The 19,351-nt window shown below is 38.0% G+C and overlaps 1 protein-coding gene across 3 annotated transcripts in view; it reads left to right on the forward strand.

Annotated features, from left to right (window-relative positions):
• Positions 1-18,667, forward strand: part of Arid4b (AT-rich interaction domain 4B) — a 126,082-nt gene extending 107,415 nt beyond the window's left edge. For 2 of the 3 annotated variants that reach the window (XM_021215184.1, XM_029547311.1), the window contains exons 18-24: positions 735-819; positions 3,145-3,337; positions 5,482-6,696; positions 8,578-8,691; positions 10,797-11,012; positions 12,498-12,644; positions 16,915-18,662. In XM_021215184.1, coding sequence (XP_021070843.1) covers positions 735-819; positions 3,145-3,337; positions 5,482-6,696; positions 8,578-8,691; positions 10,797-11,012; positions 12,498-12,644; positions 16,915-17,042 — 2,098 coding nt within the window. In that variant the 3' untranslated portion in view covers positions 17,043-18,662. Of the gene's footprint in view, positions 1-734; positions 820-3,144; positions 3,338-5,481; positions 6,697-8,577; positions 8,692-10,796; positions 11,013-12,497; positions 12,645-16,914 lie in introns of all 3 variants that reach the window. The other variant, XM_021215185.1, reaches the window with a different exon arrangement.
• The last annotated feature ends 684 nt before the right edge of the window (positions 18,668-19,351 follow it).

Consider the following 19,351-nt stretch of genomic DNA (forward strand, 5'->3'; position numbering starts at 1 on the left):
CTCACTCTGTAGACCAGGCTGGCCTCGAACTCAGCAATTCACCTGCCTCTGCCTCCCAAGTGCTGGGATTAAAGGCATGCACCACCATGCCCGGCAACTCTTTTTTTTTTTTTTTTTTTAAATATATATATAGTTTAATGTAGTCAGTAGTATTTTGCACCTTGCAAAATCCTGAACTTTGAACATTAAATTGAGATATCATCATAACTCTGTTGACCCTTTAATGTTTGTAAATATATGTAAGAAGCTTTTTAGGACACAGAAAACTTGGGGCAGATTAATGTTTTTCTAGCATTTTATGAGCAGCACCCCACTGCTGTTACCCCCCCCCCCAGGTTATTTGCATTTTCTAAATAGCAATAGGAAGCTTTCTATCAGAGTGTTACTTAACTACAACATGGTATCTTGGTAGGTCTAGAGGGGAAAATTCCTACCCGTTGCTTAAGAGCAAAGCAAATGTGTAGAAAAGATTATAATTTTTCAATGTTCACTGTGCATGATTGGTTTGAGTGGAGGAGTAGTGAACCTAGAGGATTTATGAGGGTTTGGTTCAGTCAGTAGCTGTAGTGACCATGGGACAGTCAGTTTGACTCTTTTTGATGTCTTGATTGCATACTCATCAGATCTCTAAGAGCCTTTGAAGTTGTAAAATATTTGAGTTTCTATTTGAATATAGTATAGTTCCTTCAGTGGCTTATAGCTTACATATTTATGCTCATTTCTCTTAATTTTAGATATGATGAATGGATTAAAGCAGATAAAATAGTAAGACCTGCTGATAAAAATGTACCAAAGATAAAACATCGGAAGAAAATAAAGGTAAAGTCTTGATTTTTGCTATGTACCATTAGCTGTTAAGTAAATACATTTTCTACCCTCCACCCCCATCCCACCCCAAGGCAATTAAAGTACATGTGTGGGCATGGGCTAATTCTGATATTATCGTCTCTTTTAAATAACACTTTTAATATTTTACCAAATATTGGATTTGCTCTAATTACTTTTGTCACCTATGGAAAGGTTTTAGAAAAGTGCTAAGTAATCTTTAAGGCCTTTTCAGTCTCAACGTTGTATAAAGCCATACAACCAAATTGCATTTATCTATTTAAATGTTTTCCTGTCTTTTGTAGTTCCCAACTAGGAGCCATCAAGCATTTTGGGTAGGGGATGTAAGTAGATTTAAGGTGGAGAAGAGATGATCTGAAGAAAAAGGAGAGTCTTATCTCTTCATCTCTATATGACCGGATACTGCCTTAGAATGTTTTCAGTACTCTCCTTACCACACACTCAATAGCTAATACAGGATTTGAGCTCTCGTTTGCAAAATTGTACCACTCTGCATGATAGAATAAAAACCAGATCATTAATATGGTTTTGAAAATTTTAAAAATATTTTAAATGGCTTTTAATTGTGTCTAGCTGACATGCTTAGTAATAATTCTGAAACTCAGTCTCAGTATTTCAGTGAAGAACTGTTATGGTCCTGTTTAGGGACCCCTGTGTGGTCTTAGATGATGAATGCTTTTATTATTGTATTGAGTCTGTTTTAAGTTTCTAATATAGTAATCCAGTACCTAAATCTCAGGATTTCTTAAACTCTTTACATACTCACTGTTGATCCTATTGGAAAATATGTAAACTCTGCTATATTTAGCATTGTTTTTAGTAATGGAAGAATATTTGTTAAAATCTTTGTTAAAAACCCAATGTCTTTGTATAAACAAGCTTTAGCATTTCTAAGAAGGAGAAGCAATGTTTGAATCATACACATGAAATGTTCTCTGAATGTCTCTGTTCACTTCTTTATACTAACTCAAGCATGTTAAAATTCTTGCTCATAAGAAAAGAGGCTGTGAATTGGAAATTAGCAGATTCTAAAAGGTTTCTTATATATTATCTTTTGATATAGCACATATCTCCTCCCTCTCTTAAGTTTTCTCATGAGAGCTGTTATAGAGACTTCTTTGACTGCCACTAAAAAGTATTTGACTTGGACTGAAGTAAATTTAAATTGTTTCAGCTTTCAATATGCAAGGTAGATTGTGATTTCTGAGCTCAAGTCATAACGTGCGCCCCCCCGCCCCCCAACTAAATGGGAGTAACAACCATTGCAGGCTGTGTTGGTCATCAGCCTTCTTATGATATTCTGAAAGTTAGGCCAGATTTACTGGAACTCGCTATTGAATCATATACCAGAGTCACTTGGAGAACACATTAGAACAGGCTTTCTGGTTCCATCCTCAGCATTTTGATTCTTCCCTCTAGGGGGCTGTTTTTCTAGCAAGTTCTCAGAAATTTCAGGGTCAAGGACCCCATTTGAAGGACAGCTACTATCTGAAGTGAACTGTTACATGTAAGGGAGTATTTCTCCCCTCGCATATCTTATGTGACATTAAGTATACACTGTCCTTTGGAGACAAATAATCACTCAGTTTTCAGTCTGTTTAATAGGACTTCAGAATTGTTGTTGCTAAGTCACACTTTAGAGAACCTAAATTGCAAAACAAAGAAACAAAAAATTGCTGATAGGAAATACCTTAGCCTTGACTTATCTGTAAATTGAGTTTGGTGGGGAAACATAAGCCTTTGAGTGAAGTAGGAAGGCTGCCTCTGAGCTCACTTCACAGCAGGTCAAAGTGAATAACTCTTACTGTACATTTCAAAGTACAGAACAGGGCCAGTTCAGCTTGTTATTTTACAGTTAGACTATTCATTTTCATATAAAATTGTTGAAATTGAATTTCTTTCTTTGTAAATACTAAGTTTGGGTTTGTGATTTAATTTTTAATCATTTATAACAGCTATTAGCAATACTTACTTGCTGGTCTTAATCACTGTCAGATTTCATACCTACTATTAGATGGTAAATACAAAACAGTTTTTCTGTCTCATAGTGTTTTCATGAATATCTAAAAAGAGTCAAATCTGGTTATTTTGAAGTTCTTTTCTTTTTTTATGGTATTTTTTCTCTGTTAAATATTTAACATTCTTTGATGTTGCTTTAAAATAGGATTAATGTTAGTAATAAGTTTATGCTTATTTTATATTTTATATATTATATATTTTATATACTATAATACATAATTGTATAATGCTTCATATGTTATAATAAGATTACATCCAATGCTTTATTTTTTAATCTAGAATAAACTAGACAAAGAAAAAGACAGAGATGAAAAATATTCTCCTAAGAACTGTAAACTTCGACGCTTGTCAAAATCACCATTTCAGTCAAGTCCTGAGATGGTTTCCAAACTAGATCTTGCTGATGCCAAAAACTCTGATACAGCTCATATTAAATCTATAGAAATTACTTCCATTCTTAATGGACTACAAGGTAAACATAATTGTTGCATGCAAGTATTTGATTTTAATTTCTACCTTTAAATGAATTTTTGTGTAGTGATACATGGCTGCAATTCCAATACTCTGAAAGCTGAGGCAGGAGGCTTGAGACTTGAGGCTAGCATGAGCAATATATCAATAAATAGTCTTGTCTCAGGGGAAGAAAAACAGCGTTATGTATTCTTGCTCCTTCCACCCCCTAAAAAAAAAAATCATCACTGAAGTTAAATACTATAAAAAGTTGTTGTGTGGCATCAGGTTATTTTTTGTTTTACCAGAATTTGCTGTGTTTTTTGTTAGCACCTCACTGCTGGGTTTCTCTCATTCTTGCCAAACACCATCCTTCCTGTTGTGGTATAAAGCATAGGTTGGATGTTACGATTATAATGCAGTTCTGAAAGTTGTAAAGAACTCATCTGCTTATTTTGATCTATGGTTATAGTTAATATCTGTTATTGTTAATAAGAAAGGCACAGAACTGGTCTGGAGAGGTGGTTCTGTGGCTAAGAACACTTGCTCTCAGGGACGCGAGTTCAATTTCCAAAACCTACATGGTGGGTTATAAGCATTTTAATTCAGATTGGAAGGGATCTGGCTCCTTCTTCTGAACTCTATGGGCACCAAGCACACATTTGGTGTATACCATACATTTAAGCTAAAAATTCATTCACACAGAAAAATAAAAATAAATGAATTATATTTAAAAAGTAGTGAGATTATTAAATCTGGTATGAAAATGCATTGTAATAGGGATCTGATCTACAAAATAAATTAATTCTTTCCCTTAAAATATTTTAAACTGCTCATAACTTGATTTGACTATAATAGAAATTAGATTTTTCCCTTATTTCAGAATATGAATTCAATTTAAGCCTACTACTATAGAATATTCTAAAGTTTGCTTTAAAATTCTGTAGTATATCTAATATGTAGAATATTATATAGAAAAAAATAGTTTAAAGAATAAGAATTGAGCACTTCAGTCAGAAGCAAGGTGGTAGTTAAAATAACTAGATGTGCCTCTTCAGGAGTTCTCACCTAGCTTTATTAATCATTATTTTTAAAGTAGGATTTAGTTGTTTGTGGATATACTCCTAAAGAAGATACTGTTGGGGCTGGAGAGATGGCTCACTGGCTGCTCTTCCAAAGGTCCTGAGTTCAATTCCCAGCAGCTACTTAGTGGCTCATAACCATCTATAATGAGATTTGGTACCCTCTTCTGATATGCAGGCAGAATACAGTATACATAGTAAATCAATCAATTTTTAAACAGGAAGATATTGTTTAGCTTAAACAATAATGCTAAACATTTAATGCCTCAGTTTGTGAGAAAGCATGGGTAGAGGTTGTCTTCAATGTCGTTTGGGCCAAGTGTGGTGCACATCTTCAATTCCAGTACTCAGGAGGTGAGGGCAGGCAGATTTCTCAAGAGTTCAAAGACAGATTGGTCTATATAATGAGTGTCTAGCTATCCAGGGTTACATAGAGAAACCTGTCTGAGTAGGTCACATTCTTAATTCAGAGCCTTCTTCATGGAGAGCGTAATCCATGATTGAGGTCATAAGTGAGTTCTTGGAAACCTTGTTGCTTGCCATAAATAGACCACCTGCCATAGACACCTGGATGACCAGGGAGAGATATGCCATGGGAGTAGTAGACTACTGTCATCTTAACTCTACATTTAACTCAGCGCTTATCTTAAGTTGATCAGGATGTTTTTGCTGGGTATTGCTAGTTGATCTAGGAAGCAGCAACATAAATATGGAAAGGAGAGTTGGAGTTTCATCTGCACAGTCAAAACAGGACATAAAAAGTATGGAAGACTTCTTTAGGTTAATCTGGGCCATCAAAGAGTGTGCATTTAGTTTAATGATAGTTTAGTAGCAGTTTAGTGATAGCCCTTAGTGTGACTTCCTTTGCAAATATCACTACTAATCTCTTTTCTCTACACTTGGTACACTGTGACCTTTCTGGGGAAAAATAGAGAATCAGTGGGTGAGTGGTTGGGTGGCTGGTAGGAAGGTGGATGGGTGGAAAGACTCATTATAATAATATCTTCTTGTGGGAGGTGGGGCATTGTAGAATGCTTATCTGGCTGGATAAGTCATGTTGCCCCCCACCCCTCTTATTTTTTAGCTTCTGAAAGTTCGGCTGAAGAGAGTGAGCAGGAAGGTGAGAGGTGTACTCAGGACATAGATAACATTGGCAAAGACGAATCAAAGGTGGAACATTCAGCCCACACCAGAAATGAACTGATTTCAAAAGAGGAGCAGAGTAGTCCATCTTTGCTAGATGAAAACAAAGTCCATACAGATTTGGTAATAGCCAAAACAGTGTCAAAATCTCCAGAAAGATTAAGAAAAGATATGGAAGCAATATCGGAAGATACTGATTTTGAAGAGGAAGATGAAATCACAAAAAAGAGAAAGGATGTTAAAAAGGACACAACAGATAAGGCTTTAAAACCACAAACAAAACGTGGGAAAAGACGGTATTGCAATACAGATGAATGTTTGCAGACTGGATCCCCTGGCAAGAAGGAAGACAGAACCAAGAGTAAAGAGCTGCTCTGCACAGAAAACAGTAGTAACAGCTCCTCAGATGAAGATGAAGAAGAAAAGTCCAAAGCAAAGATGACACCAACCAAGAAATATAATGGCTTAGAAGAAAAGAGAAAATCTCTGCGGACAACTAGTTTCTATTCAGGATTTTCAGAAGTAGCAGAAAAAAGGATAAAGCTTTTAAATAACTCTGATGAAAGACTTCAGAACAACAGGGCTAAAGATAGAAAAGATGTCTGGTCAAGTATTCAGGGACAGTGGCCTAAGAAAACGCTAAAGGAGCTTTTCTCTGACTCGGACACTGAGGCTGCAGCTTCTCCACCCCATCCTGCCCCAGATGAGGGGACAGTAGAGGAGTCACTGCAGACTGTGGCAGAAGAGGAGAGTTGTTCACCCATTATGGAGCTAGAAAAGCCACTACCTGCCAGTGTTGACAATAAGCCCATTGAAGAAAAACCCCTAGAAGTTAGTGACAGAAAAACAGAATTTCCGAGCAGTGGCAGTAATTCAGTGCTCAATACCCCACCTACCACACCAGAGTCGCCTTCTTCAGTCACTATAACAGAAACTAGTCAGCAGCAGTCTTCTGTCACAGTGTCAGTGCCCCTGCCTCCAAACCAGGAAGAGGTTCGAAGCATCAAGAGTGAAACTGACAGCACAATTGAGGTGGACAGTGTTGTGGGGGAGCTCCAGGACCTCCAGTCTGAGGGGAATAGCTCACCAGCAGGCTTCGATGCGAGCGTGAGCTCCAGCAGTAGCAATCAGCCAGAACCAGAACACCCAGAAAAAGGTGAGGTGGAAAAGAACATGGTGACTGTTTGTAGGATTTCCCCTCTCAAGGCCTTGATAGTTTCACTGTAATTAAAGTTATCCAGAAAGCGTTTGATACCTTTTTTGCTGAGGCTCAGTCAGTGCTGCTCTTTTGAATATTAATCTTGATTAAATTAAAACTATGAGATTTGGGCTGAATAGATGGTTCCTTGGTTAAAAGCACTTGTCACAAAGCCTGATACCTAAAACACATTTGGTTGAAAGAATGAACCAAATCACAAACGTTGTCCTCTTACATACACATACACATATAAAATTTTCTTTGTAAAGTGCTGTGGCTGGAGTGATGGCTTAGTGATTAAGAGTGCATACCGCTTTTGCAGAGGATCAGAGTTTTCAGTTCACAGCACCCACATCAAGTGGTTTGCAACATTCTGTAACTCCAGTTCCAGGGGATTCAACACCATCTTGTGGCCTTCATGGGCACCTACCCAAGCTCATACCCACATATATAATTAAAAATAAAATAAATATTCTCTTAAAGGTATGGAACTTCAGTTCACCTTTATCAAATCAAAGAACTGTTCAATTTTTAAAAATTTATGCCTCTTAGACATCTATCATATGGCCTCATTTAAATTAATTAATTAATTATTTTAAAGATGTATTTCAGAAATATATTCTAACTTTTGGCTCACTTTTCTGGTAAGTATTAGTTTATAAAATACACAACAGAAGGAACTTGATGGTAATTTATTTATTTAGTAAAAATTTACAGATTTCATATAGTGAACAGCCTATATTACATTTTTCAACCAAGAAAGCCATACTTTGTAAACTGTAGGGTAATATCACCATTGATAACAGGAGCAGGAAGAAACATTTTTGGTGCCAAGCCTGATGTACTTTAATATGATGTGTTATGGTATTAGAAATTGGAAGCAAGTAGATATATCTCTTTAGTCTATTTTTTTTAAAGCTTATTTTTGGTAGTCTAAGATTGTATGTAGTTCACAAGATACAGAAGCATAACAAGGGCTAAAGGCAACTCAATAGTATATAGAAGTGGTACAGTTTAGAATAGTGATGAATTTGCAGCATCAGGGAATTTCTCATTGAAAAAAACATGAGCTAGTTTAAGAAAGAATGATATGATGTTGGTTTATAATACCCCTTTGCAGGTCATTTCACACCAAAATGTCTTTTTTAGACCATGTTGCTAAGTTTGTAAGTTGTTTACATGTTAGTTAGCCAGTGTCCTGAAAGTAAATTCACATAAAACAATTATGAATTTCTGTCAAAAATGTATCCAGTTAACATGTTGCAAAGCGCCATGTTTTTAACCTGTAATTGCAGAACTGGGGAGGTGCAAAAACAATCAGGAGTTGAAGGTAGTTGTCAGTTATGTAGAGCTTAGAGGCCTGTCTTACTTGCCCCCATACTGTATCATTCAAAATTACATTACTTTGTTAACATTTCAACTTGTAACAGAATCTTAATAGTTTTATTGGACAGTCCTATGTTTGAGGTACTAGACCCATTAACTGAAGTGCTATGCTGACAGCATTTTCAGTCATGATTTTCCTAAGAAGAACGTACTTTGTTTTTCCGAAAGGAGCTCTTAAATTTTAAGGGTTAGCTGTCATTAATGACAGTTAGTTAAAAGTTGGGAAATAACTCATGTGATAATTTATATAAATATCATAGAAGTGTATAGTTTGAGAACATTTTTTTCTAAAATACTTAAGTCAACTAGGAAATGTCTGATTGTGTTTTGTGTTGCTGGACTGGATGTGTGGCTCAGTGGTAGAGCATTTGCCAAGCATCTGTGAAGCCCCAGCCTCAATCTCTAGCCCTCTCAAAATAAAAGGGAGATTGTATTTTGTGTTTCTCATTACAGCCTGTACAGGTCAGAAAAGAGTGAAAGATACTCAGGGAGTAGGAAGTTCATCAAAAAAGCAGAAGAGAAGCCATAAAGCCACCGTGGTGAACAACAAAAAGAAGGGAAAAGGCAGTAAGTATAACATTGGCTTTGAAGCTTCAAGATCCAAAAATAATAGTTGTCCTCCCCCCAAAGGTTATTTGGTTATGGGATAATTCTACATTTTTTTCCCACATAACCTTAAAAGTCACACAGGCTGGACAGTTGGTGCACACCTATAATGACATTGTTTGGGAGGTAGAGTCAGAAGAATCAGGAGTTCACGACCATTCTGGGCTACATAGCCAATTCAAAGTCAGCCTGGTTTATATTTGACTCTGCCACAAATAATAAACAGCCAAAAGTTACAGAGGAGTTTTCTGATCATGGGTAAAGTCTAGGACTGAGCAAATCGGTACTATGGTAGTAGTTGCTGGTGAGTGATCATGTAGATACCATGACCCAGTTACCTTCATGTTCACAGTGTCTATGTGTATGGTTTGTATTTTTGTTATAATGAAGTGGATTGCTTCATAATTCTTCAGAACAGCAGACAAAGATAGTGTCATACGCACAGTTCCAGTCTGTGAAATTACATCTGTCTCCAAACCATACTAGACAGCAATCACCTATCTAAGACTGGCAGGGACTGTTCATTGGCCTGCAGAGACTGTAATGCTTTGCTGCTTCTGAGGGCTGTGCATTTGATTATTTATTTATTTGTTTATTTTTTGTAGACAAAATAAGAAGTGGAAAATATGTAAAGAATTTTTTTTCAGGTGCCCCACACTGACCCCTGCTGCTCTTCCGAGACTCCTGCCACCTCCACTGCCTGACCTTTGCTAGCAGCGGCCTTGGCTGCACTGCAGTGCAGAAAAGGGTTACGCGGTCAGCTCCCCGAGCTTCTGCTGAGCCCATATGACTTCCAGGCGGTGAATATGGCATCCTTCGGGGCCCGGGGTGGCTGTGCTCAGCAAGGCCGTGTCAGGCAGGCTGAGGCAGGCCACAGCACATAAAGGGGCCAAGCCTTGGGTGGCTTAGTTAGGAGTTGCTATGGTTTCAGAGCGGCAGTGGGGACTAGAGAAGAATTCATTAAGATGTGTGTTTAGGACGCAGACATTGTTTACTCTCAGGGGAGGAGGTGCACCTTTACAGTTTTGATCACTTTTGATACTTTCAGAGCCCCTACTTGGGCACTGCTAAAGAATAATTCATCGATGTATGCCAAATTGGTTCTAGATTACTTGGTATAAATAATAGAATAGTTCAACTATGTTTTTCTTACACAGTAATGCTTTTGTCTTTGTTACCATTTTAATATCATTTCCAGAAAGGCTCATCTTCAAAGAGTCAATAAATAAGTTTGTCTAGAGGAGTTCATGGTAGTGTCCCACTTTGATTATCTGGCTTCCATCCTGGTAATCAGATCATTGACTATTCTCTGACCATTCTTAGTGTAATCTCTACAACAGACTCTATCATGGTACTTTGTATCCAGAAAGAGGACATGAACAACTAAACAAACCCTATTCCTGTCACAAGGCATGTGGCCAGGGATAAGTCCTAAGATTCTAGGACTGAAGCTTAATTAGTGATGGTGATGACTTTTAGGAAACAAGCTATTGAGTGTAAAGAGGTTAAGGAATCTATTATATCATTGATGGTTATATGTCCTACTGTGGCAGTGGAATCGGTACATGTTGCTTTGTACTAGAGTTGCTGTGTGAAGATGTTCCTACAAGGAATCCTTTATTCCAACAGAGTAAAAAGCTCTTTAGCTAGGTAAGAGCCCATGACTGAGTGAAGTATCTGTGGTATGGGTATGTGGGTGCATCGGCTACTGGCTCACTGTGTTTCATAGTAAAGCTAGCAGAATGGAAGGTCAGTGCAACGAGTTCATACCTATTGGCAATATAGGTGGGAAGACTGGCATTTGTCTCCCTTGGATGATATATGTCTGCATACGCATGTGCTTTTTCTAGGTTTTATTTTTCCAGTGCTGGGGGCTGAACCCAGGGACTTGGGCTTGCTAGGCAAGCATTACACAACTGAGCTAAATCTTCAACACTGATTTTCTAGTTTTTTTAGGTAGATTGTTTACTGTAGTGGAAAAATCAAGTGGTATATTTAGAGTTATCCTCCTAAGTTGATGATAGTTTTACCAACTTTTGTTTATTGATGGTTTCTTTCTCTTTCAGCAAATAGTAGTGACAGTGAAGAACTTTCAGCTGGTGAAAGTGTGACTAAGACTCAGGCAATCAAGTCGGTCCCCACTGGAATGAAGACCCACAATAGCAAGTCTCCTGCAAGGATACAGTCTCCAGGAAAATGTGGCAAGAATGGGGATAAAGATCCTGATCTCAAGGAGCCCAGTAACCGGCTTCCCAAGGTTTACAAGTGGAGTTTTCAGATGTGTAAGTGACGTATATAGTTTAGGATGTAGGAATTTTGTCTTAGTTATTCCTGATGCCAGGGCTTGAAAAAAGAAACTACACTGAGCCTGAGAGACATGGCATAGTATAGACCTTACTAAGATCCTGATTAGAATGAACAGATTGCTAAAAGATGCTAGCCAGCACTGAATACATATAAGGTTGAGAATCTGCTTGGAAGACCGTATAGGGGTGCTGGAGGAATGACTTACTAGTTAAGATTATATTCTTCCAGAGGAGGGCAGTCCAATTTCCAGCACTCATGTCAGGCATCTCACAACTGAAACTCTGGGGCTCTGATACCATGGTCCTCTTTGGGCACCTGAACTTAGGAACATAGGCCACACATACCCAATTAAAAATAATAAAAAATAGGAGCTAGTGAGATGACTCAGTGGGTAAGAACACTGACTGCTCTTCCAAAGGTCCTGAGTTCAAATCCCAGCAACCACATGGTGGCTCACAATTATCTGTAATGAGATCTGACGCCCTCTTCTGGTGTGTCTGAAGTCAGCTACAGTGTACTTGTGTATAAGAATAAATAAATCTTTTGGCTGGAGTGAGCGGGGACGGCCAGAGTGAGCAGAGGTCCTAAAATTCAATTCCTAACAACCACATGAAGGCTCACAACCATCTGTACAGCTACAGTGTACTCAACTTTGTCTTTTAAAGAAAAACATCACATGGGAGCTAGGTATGGAGCCACCCACCTGTACTCTAAGAGCTCAGGAGTTTGAGACTAACATGGCTTACAAAATAAGACCCCATCTCCCTTCTCTTCCAAAATACAATTTTAACCTTTTGGTGTCTTTGCACCATATTTGTAAAAATACTTTTCCTTTTTGAAACAAGATCTTGCTATATTTCTGGCTGGGTACTCATTGTATAGATAAGGTTGCCTTCAAACTCAAGGCAATCCCTGCCTTAGTTACCTGAGGGCTAGAATCTCAAGCCTGCCATCATAACTGGGTTGGTGGGTTGTTTTATTTTGTTTTGTTTTGTTTTTGAGACACAGTCTGGTTATGTAGCCTTGACTGGTCTGGAACTGACTGTATAGGTCAGGCTGACCTGGAACTCTTAGACATGCTCCTTCATTTGCCCCCAAGTGTTGGGATTAAAGGTGTATTCCACCGTGGCCTATACCAGGTATAGCCAGGCTCCATTGGCTATTTTAACTCATACACTATGGCAGCATTGTGTATAACTAGAAAACTTAGTAGAGCTGGGGATAGTGGCTATAATCCTAGCATTCAGAAGCAGAGACAGCAAGAATGGAAGGCTGGGTTAGTTTGGGCTGCATAACAAAACCCTGTTTGCCCAAAAGAAGAGTTTTAGCATAATGCATAGATTATAAAGTCTTTGGTTTATATGTGTTCATTCAACAATTCCTGTGCTGTACATTTCATTGTGTCTGGTTATTAACTTTTATTCCCAAAGTACATATTAATGAAGTTTTTTAATTGACAGCGGACCTGGAAAATATGACAAGTGCTGAACGTATCTCAATTCTTCAAGAAAAATTGCAAGAAATCAGAAAGCATTATCTGTCATTAAAATCTGAAGTAGCTTCCATTGATAGGAGGCGAAAACGCTTAAAGAAGAAAGAGAGAGAAAGTAAGTACCTTTTCCTTAAACATAAGTCAGTTTATTACACTGCTTTTGAGGAAGGACTATGTCTGTTGTTTCTGTAGGCAAATTCTTTACTCTGTCAGCTTCATCTGTTATGACATCACAGTGCCTACTCACAAAGAGTATATATACCCTCAGTATAACGAAAAATAGGGATGTTAGGCCTTCACTGGGTGGCAAATGGCTATGGACTTAGCATTAAGAAGGCAGGGATAGCAAGAGTGGGAGGCTCCAGGTCAGCTTGGGCTACATAGTAAAATTGTTTGTCAAAAAAGTTTAGCATAATGTACAGATCATAAGATTTGATTTGTGCATACTCATTCAACAAATCCTGTATTTTGCATTTCCTTTGTATCTGGTATTATTGTAATGACTTTGTTTTAAATTCTTTGGATAGTCACACATCTTATGGGCACAATGTGGTATTTCAACATTCAAGCTGGGCGTGGTATTGCACGCCTTTAATCCCAGCACTTGGGAGGCAGAGGCAGGTGGATTTCTGAGTTCAAGGCCAGCCTGATCTACAGAGTGAGTTCCAAGACAGCCAGGGCTACACAGAGAAACCCTGTCTGGAAAAACCAGAAAAATAAAAAATAACAACATTCAAAGTCTGTCTTGTAGGTATTCTGAATTATAGTACAGTATTGTTGGCCGCAATCATGCTAAAAGATATTGCTCCCATCCTGTCCTGATGTTGTATCATGAACTATAATTTCCGTGCTTCTCTCGACTTTCCTAGACACTGTAAACACTGTCCTGCTTTATACATAATATGGTAGTTTTGCTTATAACTTTTGAGAATCCTCCATGTTGTTTTCGATAGTGGTAATAGTTGACATTCCTTCCAATAGTGCACCTTTCTCTTTTTTCTCCAACTATTTGGGTTGCTTTATAATACAAATGGCCAGGACATTTCTTTTGAGACCTAAATGAAAAGAAATAATGTGAGATATCAAACTCTTGTTTGGCTGTGATAGCAAAATACTGTGACAGAGAAGATAACCTAAACAATAAAAACTTATTTTCTCACAGTACTAGAAGTTTAAAGTTCAAAGTCAACACCTTGTTTGTTTGTTTATTTTCTTATTTGTATATGGGCTGTCCTTGCCACCTTCTTGCTCCATGTAAACATCCATGGAGGATGTAGAGAGCTCTCTGAGTCTTCTTTTTGTAGGGATATCCATTGGGTTGTATTAGTGCCATATAGTTAGGATTTTTAATTATTTATGATTGGCATTTTTGGCTACAGCATGGAGTTTGGGTGGTGCATGACTCAGTTCACACCAGAAGTCCTTGGCAGGATGCTTAAATGTGACACTTGACATTTTGAACTTGATCATTTTTTCCTATAGTCCTCTCTAGCAGCATCTTTAGCTGCCATCCCACATGCCAGTGGCACAGGATGTTAATGCTTCTAGACACTGTCAGATATGCATAGGATGAAGGAGTGGTAGAATGACCCCAGATTAGGGACCACTGCTCGGAGGTGAGGGTGTATTCGGTTCCTTTCCACACCAGAATGAAAACCATTGTGGTGTAAAAGTAGTAGAGATTTGAGTCAGATAAGCAGAGGGCAAGATGTGGGGCTATGTAGGATAGAGTGAGGGGTTGCAGTTTTAATCTGAGGAGACTATAGAGCTGTCAGAAACGTTTGGACAGGGAAGTGACATGTTGGGTGGAAAGTAGAATCTAGGAGCAGCAATGGAAGCAGGGAGTAAGTGAAGCCTACTCCATCAGGTCAGATAGTAGCTTAGAGTGACTTGAAGCTGTTTGCAATCAAGATGCAAATCAATTAATGTTGAATTAGCAACATTGCTGATGGAAAATATTAAATTATATTTTTAAGCCAATGAAAATAAAGCAGACCTTTTTTTTTTTTTTTTTTTTTTTTTTAATTTGAAGCAAGATGTGGACACACTTGTTATTCCAGCACTTGGAAGGTAAAATAAAAGCAGGAGAAATGCCATCTTTGGCTAAAGGATGGGTTTGGGACCAGCCTGTGTTGCTTAAGACCCTGTCTTAAATAAAATTGTATTGCTAATGTACAAAGTATTACATTGTTGGTAACAACAAAAGCTTAAAAATTAAAGTTCTCATTTATAAGTATAGTATAATACTATTTAACTTTGAAAAGAAAAGTTAATAGAGCTGATATGAATGGAACCTGATCCAACATGATGTTGTTGGCACATACTGCAGCCCTTGCACATGAGAAGCAGGGGCAGGACAGTGTTTGCACAAATTCAAGGTCAGATTGCTGTACTTAGTAAAGTTCAGGTTAGTCAGGACTATATAGTGGGACCCTGACTCATAGTCTAAAAGTAAAAGCAAGAGAGTGTACACTCCATGACACTGTACTATATTTACTCTTTCCTTCCACCTGTGTTTATGTGTTTTCATGTGTGTGGAGGCCACAGGACGACCTCAGATACCTTTTTTTTTTTTTTTTTAAGATATTTTCTTTATTTACATTTCAAATGCTATCCCGAAAGTTCCCTATACCCTCCCCCCACCCTGCTACCCTACCCACCCACTCCCACTTCTTGGCCCTGGCGTTCCCCTGTATGGGGCATATAAAGTTTGCAATACCAAGGGGCTTCTCTTCCCAATGATGGCCAACATATGCAGCTAGAGACATGAGCTCTGGGGGTGCTGGTTAGTTCATATTGTTGTTCCACCTATAGGATTGCAGACCCCTTCAGCTCCTTGGGTACTTTCTCTAGCTTCTCCATTGTGGCCCTGTGTTCCATCCAATAGATAACTGTGAGCTTCCACTTTTGTATTTGCCAGGCACTGGCAAGATACCTTATTTTTAAGACAGTATCTTTCATTTGCTTGATCCTTGCTCATAGGCTATGCTGCCTGGCCACCAGGCCCTGCTTTTTTACATAGGTTCTAGAGATGGAACTGGTCTCTGTAGTCATTTCAGTGACTAGGCTACCTCCCCAGCTCCTACCTATGTTTTAATAAGTGCTGTTAAATCTAGGGAATATAGATCCCCACTTTGAGATTCTAGAGATGAAATTCCTTTAGAATATGAGTTGCAGATGTTGTCTCTACAGAGATAGTGGCTGTTTGAGGACCACTGTAGTCTCTGTAGAAACTGTTTGACTCTGGTGATTCAGAGACTCGGCAATGCAAAAATGTGTATAGTCATGTTCCATTGCAATTGTCTTTATAAAAGATTAGGTCTTGCAGGAATGCTTTCATCTAAAGTTTTAAAACAATATGGACAACTAGGGACAATAGAGGGAGCATTTGAGCAAATAGAGTTCTAAGTAACAAATTTGCTTCTCCAACTTACTCCCATGTATGGAACAAACTTGCTTTACATTGTGTGTGTGTGGGTGTGTGTGTGTACATGCACACATATATATGTGCAAGTGTACCATAAAGAGGTCAGAGGACAACTTTTAGAAGTCAGTTCATTCCTTCCACCTTGTGGGTCCCAGAGATAAATTCAGATTGGCCAGTCTTGGTGGCAGGTGCCTTTATCCATAGAGTTGCCTTACTGGATGTTTATTTCCTTCTTATTTGTGTATATAGATAATCTTTTAAAACATTCCATTTCATGTATTGATAATAATGAAAGACTTCCCTTGAAGAAAACTGTAATATAAACTGGGGGAGGTAGTGCAGGTAGTAAGCTTTTCACCTCAGCCACCCGTTCTTTTTACACTTGGAAACAAAATCATTTATTGTCTGAGTGCAATGTGCACAAGAAGAAACATCATGGAGTCATGTTTTCCCTTTTACCTAGTAGCGTCTGGGCGTTCAGCTCGGGTTGTTAGGCTATACCTGCCAAGCTACCTCTGTGGTCTCAGAGTTTAGTGGAAAGGTGGTACAGAATGTGGTATTAGAAAAGTAGCAGAAATGACAGACAATTTTCCTGTTTTCATTCAAAACTGTGTGGGTATTTAGTGAACAAAGTTACTCTTTAATTATGTGCTCTGCAGTATGGATGCACAAACCCTTTCCTCTTCTCCCTCTTCCCTCTCCACCTTGCTTTATTTTTCCTTTGACAGGGTTAGGAATAGAACCAATGGCCTCGTAATCCAGTCAATTACATTGCCGCTGAGCTCTGTACAGTCTGCTGCCACCTTTCCCTTTCTTTATACTGTGGTACTTTGAGCAGGGATGGCTCCTATAAGCTGACCTTGGAGAACACAAGAGAAGTTTAGGCTGAAGATGAGCTTTTGGGTCTTCCCAGTGCAACCTGCTTTGTATCCTCACATGTGCTCTTCCGTTTTCTCAGGTGCTGCTACATCTTCTTCCTCCTCTTCTCCCTCGTCCAGCTCCATAACAGCTGCTGTTATGTTGACACTAGCTGAACCGTCAATGTCCAGTGCATCACAGAATGGAATGTCAGTTGAGTGCAGGTGACAGCAGGACTTGCTAGAGCACTTTGCACTTAATGGCTGTTGAGGGCCACATCTTTTTTTATACTGCACAGTGGCACACAAACACACAAAATCAGACAAGCACTATTTTATATTTAAAAATTATTTCTTGACAAGCTGACTTGGCACTTAAGTGCACTTTTTTTATGAAGAAAAAGTACAACGAACTGCTTTTCCTCAAGCAATAATTGTTTCCAACTTGTCTGGGAATTGCGTGTCTGGTAACTTGAAGGCCTTCCACTGTGGCAGAGGAGGCTTTTCACTGCCTGTAAAGACGACACAGTAGGCAGAGAAAAGGTGGGCCAGAACATGTGAGAAGACTTACTGTATATGTATTCCCTTGTATTTTGTTAAAGCTGGAACATTTGATATTTTTCCATTCATTTATTAAAAATATGAACCTATTTTCATTTGTACAAGCTAATTGTTTTTTAAAGCAAGTCACCTTAGGGTGACTTTAATTGTATAAGTCAAGCACATGTAACAAATTCAAAACTTGCAGTTAGTTAACAGGATATTATTAGACATCATCCTGGTAACCAAATATTAAAGATTCTCTTTAAAAATGACTGAACATGTTTACAGGTTTGAATTAGGCTAAAAGGTCTGTGGTGGCTTTTCACACCCCTTCAAATTGAAATGGGACTACTGTACTTTGCCATTTTTCTATAAATCAGTATTTTTTTTTAATTTTGATATACATTGTGTGAAAAAAGAAAATGGCTAATAAACTGTATTAAATCTTAATGTATAAAGATTGTACTTAGCCAGTTCAAAGTGTATATTTATTCATAATGAATTATAACAGTTATATTTTTGTGTTTTCTTGTAAATGTTTCTTTTCCCTTAAATACAGATAATTCATTTGTATTGCTTATTTTATTATGAGCTTACAACAAAAAGACTTCAGGAACAAACTGTTAGAATGGTTCAAGGTTGTTTATATGACCTGCCTCACAAAGATGGTTGTTATTTTAAGTATAAGTAGCTAGTTGGGTAGTAGGCCTATACAATTAAATGCCTTGTATAAACTGCAGAATGAACGCCAAGCTGTTTTCACTTGTATTGACTTTATGTTGTATGATTCCAATCTCTGTTTGGCACTTGTATTTAATTCCCCACCTTTGTAATACATTTGTATATTGCGGATGTGTTCATTGAAGCTATTTAAAACCTGGCGCTGTTAATACACAGTACTTCACTGTACAGACCGTTTTACTGTTTTAATTGTGATTCTGTGTGCTTTTTTTGAATGAGGCTGGCATGTTTTATTTGTTTTCTGGCAATACATGTGAGAATCTCGAAGCGTTTTGTTGTAGATGCTAATGTGTCAGAATCCTTAATCCTTTACATTGAACCTTTCTAAGAAAAGCATTTTCAGTCTTGTAATGTGTGCTTACAGTAACTAATTTTGTTGAAAAATGATTTCAAATTACTCAAATTTGTACAGACTGTAAAGATTTGTTGACAGCAAAATGTTGAAGAAAAAACTTATAGAATAAAACTATAAAGTATATATTAGGATCTGCAAACATGATGAATTATGTAATATATTGTACAAATGTAAGCAAAAGCTCTGAAATAAAATGCCATAGTTTGTGAATCCTTGATTTTGTTTGTAGAAGGTAAAGTAATTTGAGTTCACTTTGTATGTGATGACTGCTGAGAGTGTGTCCGTGCAGCGTGTATTATTTATCTCAAGGGCTCACATCAGTATCCCAGAGGGCGTGTTCTGCTCTTCAGAATTAAAAGCCCCTTTACAGTGCTGGGTTGTACAGCATGCACTTAGTGTGCTCCAGTCCTCGGCTTCAGTTCCCAGCACTGCACCAAATCAAACTTTAAATCCCCCCAAAAAAGTAAGTAAAGTGATGTTTTAAGGCTGTTATTACCTTTCTGTATATAACTTTGCTAGAGTCTGAATACAATTTTTTTTGTTACAATTGGGGGAAGGCATTGTCCAAAGAAGGAAAAAGGTAAGTATAACTTTAAAACTATATTTTGGGGCTAACAAGCTGATCAGAGGTAAGCATTGATGACCAATCTTGATTTATGAATCCCTGGAACCCACATAGTAGAAGGAGTTATCCTCTGCATTCACATACACAAAATATAAAAGGATGTTTCTGCAGTGTATAATGGCCCGTACCTGTAATCCCAGCCTCAAGAGGTTGAGGCAGTTAGATCTTCAGATGGAGTCTGTCTCAGTAAACAAACCTTGTTTTTCCATTTTCTTGAGAATAAAATTGCTATATTGCCCAACCTGGTTTCAATCCCACAGATTTTCAATTCTGC

This window comes from Mus pahari, chromosome 16 (genome assembly GCF_900095145.1).
Source record: "Mus pahari chromosome 16, PAHARI_EIJ_v1.1, whole genome shotgun sequence".
Taxonomy (NCBI): Eukaryota; Metazoa; Chordata; class Mammalia; order Rodentia; family Muridae; genus Mus; species Mus pahari.